Here is a 13,470-nt window from a genome sequence, read left to right as displayed (position 1 = left end):
ACAAACATGAGACAGCATTACCTCCTCGTCTGTGCGAGTGGATTCGTCCAGAATTGTAGTGTTCGTGGGAGTTAGTGCTGCGCAGGGAAACACATCTGCGGCATGTTGCCAAGCAACGACTGATTCAAATACGGAACATTTCGGTAAGCAGCAGGTAGTTAATAACAGATTTCTCACTTGTAGAAAATGTCTTCTTGCATGTTTGACCTTTGTCTTCCTGTGTTTCTAAAGTTAAAGTTATTTATTAGCAGTCACAGCTGCAACTTTAAACACGTGTGCTTCCAGTGCACCATGCACCTAGTGGTTGACGTTACGTTTCCCAACGTTAAATCTGTCACAAACCACCAGAGAGCGCAGTTGTATGTATGTATGTATGCATGTATGTATTTTGTATGTGTTGCTGTTAAGGATTTTGTTTAGTGTTTAAAGTTATAGAGAGACATGACATTTTCTGATCCTGTTGTGTCAGTAATGGTGACCTGTTTTCTGTTTTGTTTCTGCTGGCTAGCCCTCTTTAATACAATGGCAGAGAGAAATACCACGTGTTTAGCCATGTGTAGAGCTTTTATGCCTTTTTTCGCGTATACAAAGGCCACATTTCTGTCTCAGAAACTGTCTTTTCCACTATTTTTTATTTTTGTTGCATTGATTTAGGGAGATGGGCCTAAAGGAATTACAGCCCACGTCCAATGCATCTTCTAACTGTCAAGATCCTTTAGTATCATACACATAGAGTCATTAATATTACCTAGAAATTATCTCTACAAAATGATTTTAAACTTTCTCATGGTTGTTTCTATAAAGCTTTTGAGTCAGTGATTTGGGAACAAAGCTCTGTGTTTTTGACCTGTTTTAGGCTATTCTACTCTGCACTCCCACTAGAAGTGTGTGCTGACCCATCAAGTTTTCCAGTTTTTATTATGTTAATAGCTAAAGTACTTGCAATCACCAGTTCAGTCTGTTTGCAGTGGTAGCGCCGTTGTAAATTTGCACTGTGTGTTTCCTCTTAATGTGCTGCTGAGGTGTGAAAAAATGTCATACATGCCACTGTTGAGTCACTCTGATTCTTCTTAAAGCTGAATACGGAAGACCAACTCATGTTTAATGTAATGCTAAACAAATTCGCCTATAATTTTCACCCTGTGAAAGGACTTAAATTTGTGGGTTTAATGTGAATACTGTGTAAGCACTGTTAATAGCAATGAAACAGATTTTCCATATATAGCAACTTTATGACTTTCTGCTTAACTATGCAAAGCAGCACACATTGCTGTTCATTTTACATATTTCCCTAACATTGTTATGAAAATTGTTATGATAAAAAAATTATATTTGACATGCATTTTACAAATGTCACTGTATCTACAGTGCTTATTTTTAAGGTAGAGTCAATCTGGCACATGCATCTGCGTCCTTTAGAGCAGGAGTGTCAAACATAAGGCCCGGGGGCAAAAACTGGCCCACCAGAGGTTCTAATCTGGCCCGTGGGATGAATTCGGAAAAAATTGACCGCAAACAAACACTGAAGATAACAGCTGAAAATTTTCAATAAAATAAGAAATTGCACTTGCACTTTGCACTTCAATTTACAGTTGTTCATTACATGTACTTGTACTTCTTTACATTAAAGTAAAGGGAAACATTAGGAGCTGTCATTATTTACAAGTTAATAAGTTATTGTGTTACTGGTCTGGCCCCCAAGAGATTGAAGTGTGTGAGTGTGGCCTCTTAACTAAAATGAGTTTGACACTCTTGCTTTAGAAGTTACTCAACTCAGATTTTGTTTCCTGTAGACGTAGAGGTGACTAATTGTGGTTATCTTTTCCCCAGAATTTTGTTCAGCATGAACCACATTGGTGCAGGGTCTTTATCACAAATAGCAAAGGCTGTGAACATTTCCCACAAGCACTCAAAAACATCAGATAAAATATGTTGCTCGATGAGCTGTTGCACTGCACACTCTAAGTGTTGTCCCTCTGCTAATAGAGACATGCAGCACAAAACCAAACGACTGAAGACACGCAAGGAGAGGAGTCAAATGAGAGATGGTGGGAAGGACATCTCAAGGACCAAAACATATCGTCAGTGTTGTCGCAGAAGCAGTAGAGACATGCCTCGTGTCCATAAATGCTGTCATAGTAGCTGTTGCTTTCCTTCAAAGAGTGAGACACCATTTCTAAGTGTCGTTCCTGTTGCACAGGAGCCCAGTATCATCACAGACAGCCGCCTGATAGGGCACCACGGCCTTTTTAACCATGAGGTGAAGTCTGTTGATATTGAACGTTTGCTAAGTGAGCAGAAGGAACTGGAGCAAAGTGGACAGCAGGCAAAAAAAAACAAGAACAATTCTACTTCACATCCATCTGCAGCGTTTCTCATCCCTGCTGCATTGTCCAGCGATGGCCTGCTTGATGTAGATGTTGTTCCTCCTTGTAAAAATAAAACAGACCCTGCAACAAATACTCATGATAATAGTCAAGAGAAGGAGAGGAAAGAGTTGAGTTGTCAAGGATCAAATATTACACCGAGGCAGAGCCCTCAGCAACAATTTGAACTTCCATCTGGAAGTTTGAAAAACATGTTCTCATCTAAACACAGATCCCTCAGTGTTGTAACAACGAAAACTGCCAACAGTGTTGCCTTTGAAGAGAGCAGAGAGTCACTAGTGACTAGAAATGATGCAAAGGCGTTAAAAAAGAGAGTAAAGAAACACACTACTCTTGAGCGAACCCCGAAGAACCCCGAGCCTCCTGTCCACCTGACACAAACTGATGATCTCGATCCACTACAACGCTCCTGCTCACCTACTTCTGACAGCGATGACACGCAGCACAGAAGACAAGATCCTGCATATGTATCTAAGGCTATCAGTACCGTGGCGGCACGTTTGTGTGAGTCTTTGCAGTTCCCATATCTGAGAAGGAGAAACCTGGTGTCAGAGGGCAGGGAGGTGCTCGTGAAGAAGCTGCGGGAGAGGCACGGCCCCTGGCTTCAGGAGAACCTCCTTGAAGTGCAGCGAGGCCTTATCTTTGATAGAGATCCCACACAGGCAGCCCAAGATCAGGAGACATGTATGACAGATGAGAGTGAGCCCTTGTATGCAGGTGAGTACTATGCTGAATTTAAGTGTAGTAATTGATGATATTCTGCATCATGTGTCACTATGTTAACAGATGATGCAGAATAACATAGAAGGTTTTCTAGTTATGAGTATGGTAATAAGTTGAATTGGAACGGTATATTTTGACTTAATACATATTCATATTGAGGGCAATCTGGAGATGATAGTGTGGTATTTGAAACATCCCTGTGGGCCACTGCAGTTGTTACTGTCAATTTATTAAGTCAGATCTGAGAAAGTTTTTTATTCTTCAGTAAATTACATTCATTCATATTTACTACCTTGAACAATTAATTACTTTACACATAACATTTAACACACCTAATACTGTATATTTCATCATCATAGTCATAAATTATAGCAAGAATGAACTGTGCTTGCTTCTCTTTCAAGCTGATAAACAGGTTTTCATGTCCATGTGCAGATTCAAGATACAAACAAAACAGCAGTCTAAAAGCCTCTCTCTGTAGGTCAGATAGTGAATCCTTTTTTTTGTATCACAATTTGCACCGACTTTTTATACAGAGAATGCAACAGGGTTTCTTGCTGTTTACTTGAAGATATAATGTCATTAAAAATGTATTCACCTCAGAAGACAAGCTTTTATATGAAGCAGATTACATTAGAGACAGGCCTTTATTTTCAGTGCAGTCTGTTTGATAAGTATAATAAAGACATGTTATATGTTATTAAGAAGACTCATTTTGATCCAATACCATTCCCCTGTTAATATTACTTTATTGTGCTGTTAATACAAATTTAGCACTTCCTGAAACTGACTCAGTGGACGTCATACACCTACCATGAACGAAACGGGACAATTACATTGTTCCAAGTTATTAAATTAAAGCAGTAGAAATATATATCATATTTAGCTGGAATTTATAATATATGACCAAGAACTTATCCACCCTTGTTTTTTCTCCAGCCTGTACATAAGGGACGGCCTTTATTTGTTGGTGTAAACCACATACTATTTAAAGACAGCCTTTAAATACTGTTAGCCTATTTTCAAAGGTGGTCTTTGTCACATTAATCTGTGCAGCTGATATTAGTCCGCACTGCTTGGTTTATCTGCAGTTCTTAAGTTGTGTTTCCTCCTATTTAGATACATCTGTTAGAATGAAACAAAGTAGACATTTTAAGTGGCAGTCCACTCCACAGCCACACCAGAGATTGGAACAGGTGAGGTCTTATGCTTAAACTACTTGTTTTTGTTAATTTTCGCATCTAATCCTGCCATAATTTAAAATTCTTATTAATTATTGTTATAATTAATATTGCTGCTGTTGGTGTTTCAGGTGAAGTCTACTGAGTGGTTGACAAGCCCCATGGACATTTCTGTTAACCTTTTAGATGAGGGCCTCAAAACTAGGTTCTCTCCTCGCCTATGTATGGATTTTGAGTCCACTGGAGCTTCAGCAGAAAAATTTTTTGTTCCCTCCCCTGCCATATGTCGGGAAGAAAATCCCTCACCGTCTGAGCCTTGGGAGGGAATTTTCATTAAGTCACAGGGCGACAAAATAATTACATGGGATTCCCTTGATGAGAACTTTATAAAAACCAGCGCAGGTAGAGAGAGGAGCTGTGGGCCACAATATCCTGACAGTAACATCCAGCCTTTCTTTCCTAACCAAGTACAGTTACCAGCAGAGTCATTGCACGTTACTGACAGATACTTCCCTGTCCAAGCTCATCACCGTCAGAGCGATCACTTCAAGCCTTTCAGCCAGTTCAGTTGGTCTTCAAATTGTCCTCCCCCTCCCCTCAGATCCCACCCCTTGGATATGATACATTTCCCCCCGTCTGACATGCTTGGAAGAGACCCAGCACCTCTCAGTTCCTCATTGCTGAGCCCTGAGCACTGGTCCTTCCCTCCTATGAGGCTGTACTAATGTGTAGTGAAGCTCTGCATAGAGACATGCCTTGCATAGAAACTAAAAAAACAGTTTTCTATTCATTTGTACCATCAAGACAGCTACAAAAATGTGTTGTGCTTCTATACTTTATTGAGAGGACAGAATTAAATCACTGCCATCTCAAGAACGATACCTCATTTTCCCTTTCATGCTGTGACGAAGAAACACACAATTATGCATAGTTTACATCTCTGGAGCATGTTTATTATACAGAGCTGGGCATTAAACACACAGGTGCTATAATGGTAATTTAGCTGTATTTGTTCTATTTTTTTTCTGTGGGCTATATTTAAATGCAAAAAAACAGAAGTTTATTTGTAAAAAATGAATAATAAAGAAATTCTGACTCAATCCTGGCTGCATATATAATTAAACTAATCAAAAGGTAATGCTGATTCATGCTTCGGTAAAATATTTTATCATTAGCCTTACAACACAAGTTAAAATCACATTCCAACGCTCTAAATTCTCGCTTAAGGTTGCAGGTAATAGTTTTCATCCATTGTGTGATTCTCCAAATTTTCATTTTCTTTTCTTTCAGACCCATACCAACCCTCACTTCTTTTGTCGTCCTCTTGTAGTTCCACCCTGCTCCCCGTTCTCATTGCCCTGCGTAGTTGATTCCAAAACAAATCTTGGGCCTCAACAGGGTTAGTGCAGTCCGGGCCAGGCCACTGCAAGTAAGTCTTTTTTAACATGACCTTCCTCATGCGGTGATAAGACGACAGCTGCCTTTCAGAGATTGGCTCCAGAAACACGAGCAGCAGAACGTCTCTGTGCTCGTCGAAGAGTCGGTAACTGGCGAGCTGGATTTCCAGAGAGCACCACTCGCTTTGTAGGAAACTCCTGCTCACCACACAGATAGTTTTACGGCTGCTATATACTGCAGAAACTATATTGTCCACGATATCTCGGCCCAACTCAAAATCCCTGTGATGCAGGCAAAGTTTAAAAGATGATTTGTTTCCCTCCAGGTTGGGCAACAGCTGATCCATAACCCACTGTTCGTCCGAGGAATTATAAGAAATGAATGCATCATATTTGCAGTTTTCCTCCTCCTCCCTGAGTCTGCTCCATTGCTGACTGAACCAGGAACGGAATACATAGTAGCTGTATTTCATTTTCCAGTAGAGTTTGACATAAAGCAAAGGAGAGACTGTAAACAGAAAGATGAAAACTGCTGTGCTGAAGAACAGGTACTTCCCAAGATCCATGTAACAAACGCTTGAGTCAAATTTGTAGAATTTCTGTTTGTGATCGTATAGGCATGGCAGACTGTGGAGATAGACCACTTGAACAGTGCTGCTTTTTTGGGTGTAGTTTTGCAAGAGACTGTTCTCGCAGGTGCAGGTCAGAGGAATGTCACGTATGTCGAGGTACTTAAGATTCGGTAGGCTCTCCAGAGCATCTACAGGAATGCTATGCATCACATTGCGGTTGAGCTGCAGGCTGCTTAACTCTGTAAGATTCCCAAAAACTTCCTTTGAAAAATTCTGAATGCCCATGTTTTCGCCAATCAGTTTGGTCAAGTTTCTTAGATTTTTAAAGACTCCTGATTCCAGCTGCATCACCCCAACACAGCAGCTGTCCAGCGTAAGGAAATGTAAGCTTGTCAGATCATCAAAGACGCTAGGATCAAGGTGAGAGATGTAGTTGTTAGTGAGATACAAAGATTCCAATGAGTGGAGGCCATGGAAAAAATTGCGGGGTAAAACGGTCATGCCGTGAGGTCGTTGTCCATCCAGTTTCAGATCCCTGAGGTTGCTGAGATTCATAAAAGGTGAAATTGTTGTGCGTTCAAAGAAACGTATCTCATTCCCTTGTAAATCAAGCACTCTGAGTGTATCTTGAAACGCGTGATAGAGGGAAGATTCAATCTGTTGGAGGTTGTTTCCATCTAGATAGAATTTGGAAAGACTTTTTAGCCCATCAAGGCCGGATTTCTGAAAATGAGTGATCTTATTACCTCCCAGATCCAGTATAGTCAAATTTTTAAGATTCCAGAAGGTCCCTTTAAAAATGACAGAAATCCGATTGTTGCGTAGGTTGAGGGTTTGCAGGCTGGAAAGATCTTCAAATGTGTCATCGAACAAATCAGTTAGGAGGTTATTGTCCAAACGGAGCACCTCAAGTCTTTTTAGGCCTTTGAGAGCTTTCCGATCTAAATAAGCAATTGTGTTTATGTTAAGTTTTAGTCTCTTGATATTTGGCATTTGAGAGAAAGCATCAGCACGGACTGAGAGAATGCGATTGTAACGATAGCTCAGCTCTTCCAGATTCCAGAAATATGACACATTTCGTGTTTTACAGGACGAGAGATCGGTGAGATGGTTATGCTCAGCATAGAACATTTTTATATGTTTTTGTCTCTTGAGGAAGCGCAGACAACTTGTCGTCTTCAGGCTGTTGTTAGACAGATCCAAAGTCCCTGTGATGGTAGGACAGTAGTGAAGCGTGTTGTTTGTCAGCCTCTTAATCTCATTGTTCTTCAGTTTCAAATTTTTAATCTTTTGCAACTTTCTCTTCAATATTTTGCATAGTTCCATGAGCAGGTTGTCATTCTTTAGACCGGTCCCAGAGAAATCAACATGACTCGCATTTACATTGCTTTTGTTTAAAAACTCCACTATCTTAACACTTGTTGAATGCAAACGCAGATTGTTTACATGTCTCAAATCTATCCCATGAAAAGCCATCGTAGGGAGCCTGGAATTGTAGGACAAATCTAGCAGCTGGATAAACATGAGAAAGGAATGTTTACATCCTAACGTAGACAGACTGTTATTACATAAGTACAACAACTTAAGGGATTTTGGGAGTGACACATTTGAGTGACTTAGAGAGGACACATTGTTAATGCAAAGGTCCAGGGTCCTCAGATCTTTTAGATGCGACACAGACGTAGCAATCTCTGAGAAATTTGTCAAGTGGTTGCTCCTCATACTTAAAGTGTTTAGTCTTAGAACATCGGAGAAAAGACCTTCAGGGAGCTGCTTTAGTTTATTGTTCATCAGCAAGAGGGAGGTGAGGTTGTGCAGGTCCTTGAACAGAGAAGGCTTAAGTTCGATTATGTTGTTGCATGACAAATTCAAAGCCTTAAGCTGATACATGCTTTGGAAAGCTAATTCATCAATGGTTGTCAGTTGATTATGATCTAGTCTGAGGTGCTGGAGGTTTGGTAGATGATCAAAACTTCTGTTGGGGATGTGGCACAAATGCGTCATGCTGATGGTTAGATTGACAACAGACTCCGGCAGGTCACTGACGATAGCAGACGTTTTATTCTCCTCTCGATGGACGCAGTTGAAGCTTTTTCTGTAAATATCTGCTATGCAGTTGTTGTAACTGAAACCAAGGATGATTTGAACAGCACCAAGAACAACTGCACCTGACAACAGCTGGCAAGTCAGAGTTCCCATTTTGTCTGGTAGCTGTCTGGGGATCCAGTCCTTAAAATTCCTTTTGTCGGTCTGTTTGTTGGTTTTGGTTTATTTGGATTTTACATTGAAAATATTCGTCAGTTTAACGTGACACAGGAATCTGAGGAAAGAGAGCATTTTCCATATCAGACTGAGGGCAAGTTGTTGGAATGCATTTTTCTTCAATAAAACACACACACACACACACACTTGGACAGTACATGTCAGCCCTTGTCTTCATGGCATATGTATTGGTAGAATAATTAGATTTCTTCCATTTTGACATGAATTAGTAATAATTAAAGTTTTTTTTCTATTTAAGTTCATCGTCTTCATTTATGAACTTAGTAACACAAGCTTCTCCAATATTTCAAAATAGTCAAAATGTTTGCTGTGAGAAAGTCTATTGACATGCTTTCAAAGTCTGAATCATTTATCATTTCCACATTTATTTATATACACATCTATATTTTCCATTTGCAATATCATTATTTGATACACTTCATATCTATCTATCTATCTATCTATCTATCTATCTATCTATCTATCTATCTATCTATCTATCTATCTATCTATCTATCTATCTATCTATCTATCTATCTATCTATCTATATATACACACACAGCTATTTTTACTGAATAAAAGCCCTCTATTTAAAGTATTCTAATGGACACAGAGCCCTAAAATAAAATGTAAAACACCATTATTTATATATACTATATCCTTTTTTTTTTTTTTTTACTAATTCAAACAGTTAATTTACCTGAAGCACCCGTAATAGTCCGGTCAGCTCAGAGCATCCTGTAATCTAGAGGTGTTACCGCCTTTGTCAAGAAATATTGAACCTTGTACCTTGTAACTAGGAAAACCTGATTCCTCTTTTGAAATATTTTCATATCCCTTTTCACTCTCCATACTCCATGTTCCCTTCTCAGAAAGTTGTATGTATCTTTAAATGGTCAAAATCATTTTATAATGTTAAAACATGTCATGAAACAGCTGGTCCGTAATATTCAATAATCAGTATAATCAGTGTGCAGTAATGGTAACATTTACACTCACTGGCCACTTTATTAGGTACACCTTGCTAGTAAAAGTTTGGACACCTTCTTGCCTTTAGAACTGCCTTAATTCTTCATGTCATACTTTCAACAAGGTGTTGGAAACATTCCTCAGAGGTTTTGGTCCATATTGACATGATAGCATCACACAGTTGATGCAGATTTGTCAGCTGCACATCTATGATGAGAATCTCCCGTTCCGCCACATCCCAAAGGTTCCTCTATTGGATTGAGATCTGGTGACTGTGGAGGCCACTGGAGTACAGTGAACTCATTGTCATGTTCCAGAAACCAGTTTGAGATGATATGAGCTTTGTGACATGGTGCATTAACCTGCTGAAAGTAGCCGTCAGAAGATGGTACACTGTGGTCATAAAGGGATGGACATGGTCAGCAACAATACTTAGGGAGGCTGTGGCATTTAAACCGTGCTCAGTTTGGACCAAGGGGCCCAAAGTCTGCAAAGAAAATATCCCCCACACCATTACACCACCAGCAGCAGCAGCAGGCTGAACCGTTGATACAAGGCAGGATGGATCCATGCTTTTATGTTGTTTATGCCAAATTCTGACCCTGACATCTAAATGTCGCAGCTGAAATTGAGACTCATCAAACCAGGCAACGTTTTTCCAATCTTCTATTGTCCAGTTTTGTTGAGCCTGTGTGAACTTTAGTCTCAGTTTCCTGTTCTTAGCTGACAGGAGTGGCACCAGGTGTGGTCTTCTGCTGCTGTATCTTCTTCAAGGTTGGAAATGTTTTACGTTCAGACATGGTATTCTGGATTCAACAATCTCCAACCAGTCTGTCCATTCTCCTCTGACCTCTCACATCAACAAGGCATTTTCATCCACACAACTGCCATTCACTGGATATTTTCTCTTTTTTGGACCATTCTCTTTAAACCCTAGAGATGGTCGAGCATGAAAATCCCAGTAGATCAGCAGTTTCTGAAATATTCAGACCAAAGCATCTGACACCAACAACCATACCACGTTCACAGCTTAAATCCTTAAATCCCCTTTCTTCTCCATTCAGATGCTCGGTTTGAATTTCAGCAAATTGTCTCGATCACCTCTACATGCCTAAATGCATTGAACTGCAGCCATGTGATTGACTAATTAGCTATTTGTGTTAACAAGCAATTGAACAGATATACCTAATATAGTGGCAAGTGAGTGCACATATAGAGGATGAGTTTTGAAATAATGCTTGTGCATCTTTTCTCACATTATTGTCCAGCGTGTATGACTCATCCTATTTCCATGAGTCGTCGCTTGCAAAATAACAGCTATAACATCTCACAATCTTTTACACAAATATTCAAACTATCATCCGAACCGATTACATTGACACATAGAAGTTAATGTTGGTAAAACCACAATGTACTTACTTGCGTAAATGAATGTTGTTCACCCCCTGTGTTGTACAGCTGTGTCGTACTGTGACCATGTGATAAGCACACTTCAGCAGAAAGGGGAAGTCAGTATAGCCGGTTCTTCTTCCATATTCAGTTCTGATGTTTTTAAAAGTCACAGTTTAACAATTCCAAGTGGTTTTATTTAAATTCTGTTGCTTGAATGAATATACAGTACAAGACACTTAAGTTCAGACATAAGACATTTACATAAAATAAAATTTACCCTTTTTATAGAATATCAAATTTATGAATGATAAACATAATTGAATTGCAGAGTATGCAATACAATAGCAGTATTTGGGGTAAATAAATTCCCAAATAAATAATGTATCCACTTTTGCAAACCTGGTGATTTAACATGGGAAAAGATCCATTTCCTTCTTCATTCTGAACTGGGTTGTTGCGTAAAGACAAATGCAACACAACGAGTTGCTGTTTAACTATTAATGATCTAATAAACTCAATTGTTTAATAAACTGAGTCCAAGTCTCAGAATAGGAATTACTGCATACATTTCCAGAAATTTACATAAAACATATAGTATATAATTCACTGCAATAGTATACAATAATAATTTAAAACAAAACAGCAGTTCAGTGCAATTCTCAGGTTGCTATTATATCTCATTTTAATTATTGTCATTCCTGTATATATTCCTGTATATATTAAAATGTAAATTTGAATTAACTGTGTCCAAAACATAGGATGTAAATTTCCACACACACGTCTGCTTTGTAATTTGAAAACTATTCGGCGTTCCTTCCTGTTTATCCCCTCATCTTCTGCTCTCGCGCCATCTGACACAATCCACACAGAGGCAGGCAAGCCATTACTACCCAGTCGTCGCACACCGAACCCTGGGAGAAAGATCAGCCACAGCAAACTTGTTAATGTCATCTTAACACCGTTAAAAGAAAAGACCGTTTGCTACAAATAGTGTCTTTTAATCAAACCAGCTGGATGATTTACCAGTAGCCACAAAAGCCTTTCAACACAAAATCAGTTCATTGATTCTCTTTGGCATGTTAAACACACTTACACCAATGTTGTATCTGCTGCGGATGCTTGTCCTTAAAGCAATCATGGCGCCAGGAAGGAAGGGAATGCAGCAACTGTCCCCGGCGTCCTGAGCCACCTTACAGGCCAGAATACAGGGAACAAACGTTGCACAAAGACCTGAGGGTGAGAGACATGTCATCAAGAAGGAATTCATTTCACACTGTAACACCTTGCTCCCACAAAGACAGGTAGACACGTACAGATGCCGCAGTCTTCACAGCAGTCGCACACGTTTGAGCTCCAGTCTGATAATCTGGTGCTTACAGAGTACTGGCTGACGGAGACCTGAGGCTGTGAGCTGATCACAGTTGTCTGGAATGCCATGGCTGCAAGTAGAAGAAGCTTCAGTGTTACAAAAATGTCATACTGTTTTTAAACATAAATTCACTATGTAATAGCCCTGTTGGCATTAATGTTTCTCATCCTCCTCTCTGTCCAGTGCCGTGGGTTTAGTTACTATAATTAACAGGAATGAAAATGTCTATGAGCGTGAATAGCTGTCCGTCGCTCTGTGTTAGCCCTGTGATAGACTGGCGTCCTGTCCAGGGTGTACCCTGCCTCTTGCCCAGTGGCAGCTGGGATAGGTGCCAGCCCCCCCAGCGACCCTCTAGAGGACAAGCGGTTACAGAAAATGAACGAACGAGCGAAAACGTCTACGTAGTGCAGCTAGGTAAGCTTGGCTTAAAGAAACCTTCGCATCTTACCTCGTGAGGTTAATGTATGACTCCACAAATCCACAAAGAAATGAGGTCCAAGGGCATGGCCACGGCTCTTATATCCAGTGTGGCATCAGCCACAGGCTGGAGTCCAGTTTCTATGCTGATATAGAATGGTAAACAATGACTACTCGGCAGGTGCAAACATCTTGCAAAGTAAAAAAAGTGTTTGGTTTTGGGGCGTATCACACATTTCAAAAGGGTGCAACTGACATGATGTAGTTTTTATCAGCAAAGAGTAATTGAATGATAAAGTAGGCATATAGTGCATATTTGTATTTCAGCAACTAAGCAACCTGGTTTTGCTTTAGGTCAGGTGTGGTGCATTAACACTGAGGGCCCACCTGTATGCACTGAAAAATAATAGGCACACACAGGGACAGACCTTAGACATGCAATACATCTTTTTAGGATGTGAGTCTGTGTGGTATGTCTATACTCTACGTGCACTTGACTAGAGAAAACACCAGTAAACAGGTGTATGCTGGGCTTAAATAATGTAAGAACAAGACTTGTTACCTATATACCTGTGTATTATTTGTTTATCAAAAATTCCACATTAGCTTCAGGGTACTAAAATATAACAAAATAATTAATTAACATGGCAACTGTCAGTGGGTGGTATATACTGTATTAGGCTGTAAGTGAGCATTTTGTCCACAATGTTGGGTTGAATTCGAAGCAGGGAAAATGGCAAGTGGAATGATTTGAGGGACCCCGGCAAGGACCAAACTGTGAAGGCTCGTCGACTGAGTCC

The 13,470-nt window shown here is 39.9% G+C and overlaps 3 protein-coding genes across 3 annotated transcripts; 1 reads left to right on the top strand and 2 right to left on the bottom strand.

The window, feature by feature from the left end:
• The first annotated feature begins 60 nt into the window (after positions 1–60).
• Positions 61–5,391, top strand: si:dkey-250k15.4. Its single transcript, XM_047598186.1, has 4 exons — positions 61–143; positions 1,831–3,104; positions 4,230–4,306; positions 4,423–5,391. The coding sequence occupies exons 2-4, from the start codon at positions 1,844–1,846 to the stop codon at positions 5,014–5,016; spliced, it is 1,932 nt and encodes a 643-aa protein (XP_047454142.1). The 5' UTR covers positions 61–143; positions 1,831–1,843; the 3' UTR covers positions 5,017–5,391.
• Positions 5,392–5,505: 114 nt separating this feature from the next.
• Positions 5,506–11,018, bottom strand: tlr21 (toll-like receptor 21). Its single transcript, XM_047598185.1, has 2 exons — positions 10,912–11,018; positions 5,506–8,580 (listed from the first exon to the last, which is right to left on the bottom strand). Exon 2 carries the CDS (start codon positions 8,457–8,459, stop codon positions 5,514–5,516), a length of 2,946 nt encoding a protein of 981 aa, XP_047454141.1. The 5' UTR covers positions 8,460–8,580; positions 10,912–11,018; the 3' UTR covers positions 5,506–5,513.
• A 38-nt stretch (positions 11,019–11,056) lies between these two features.
• On the bottom strand, positions 11,057–12,827 carry cnfn (cornifelin). Its single transcript, XM_047598190.1, has 4 exons — positions 12,702–12,827; positions 12,198–12,323; positions 11,978–12,114; positions 11,057–11,795 (listed from the first exon to the last, which is right to left on the bottom strand). Exons 2-4 carry the CDS (start codon positions 12,319–12,321, stop codon positions 11,706–11,708), a joined length of 351 nt encoding a protein of 116 aa, XP_047454146.1. The 5' UTR covers positions 12,322–12,323; positions 12,702–12,827; the 3' UTR covers positions 11,057–11,705.
• Between the last annotated feature and the right edge of the window lie 643 nt (positions 12,828–13,470).

The sequence above is a fragment of the Mugil cephalus genome, chromosome 11 (genome assembly GCF_022458985.1).
Source record: "Mugil cephalus isolate CIBA_MC_2020 chromosome 11, CIBA_Mcephalus_1.1, whole genome shotgun sequence".
NCBI classification, from domain to species: Eukaryota; Metazoa; Chordata; class Actinopteri; order Mugiliformes; family Mugilidae; genus Mugil; species Mugil cephalus.
The sequence above is the reverse complement of the archived record's forward strand: the minus strand, read 5'-3'. Positions and strand labels throughout refer to the sequence as shown.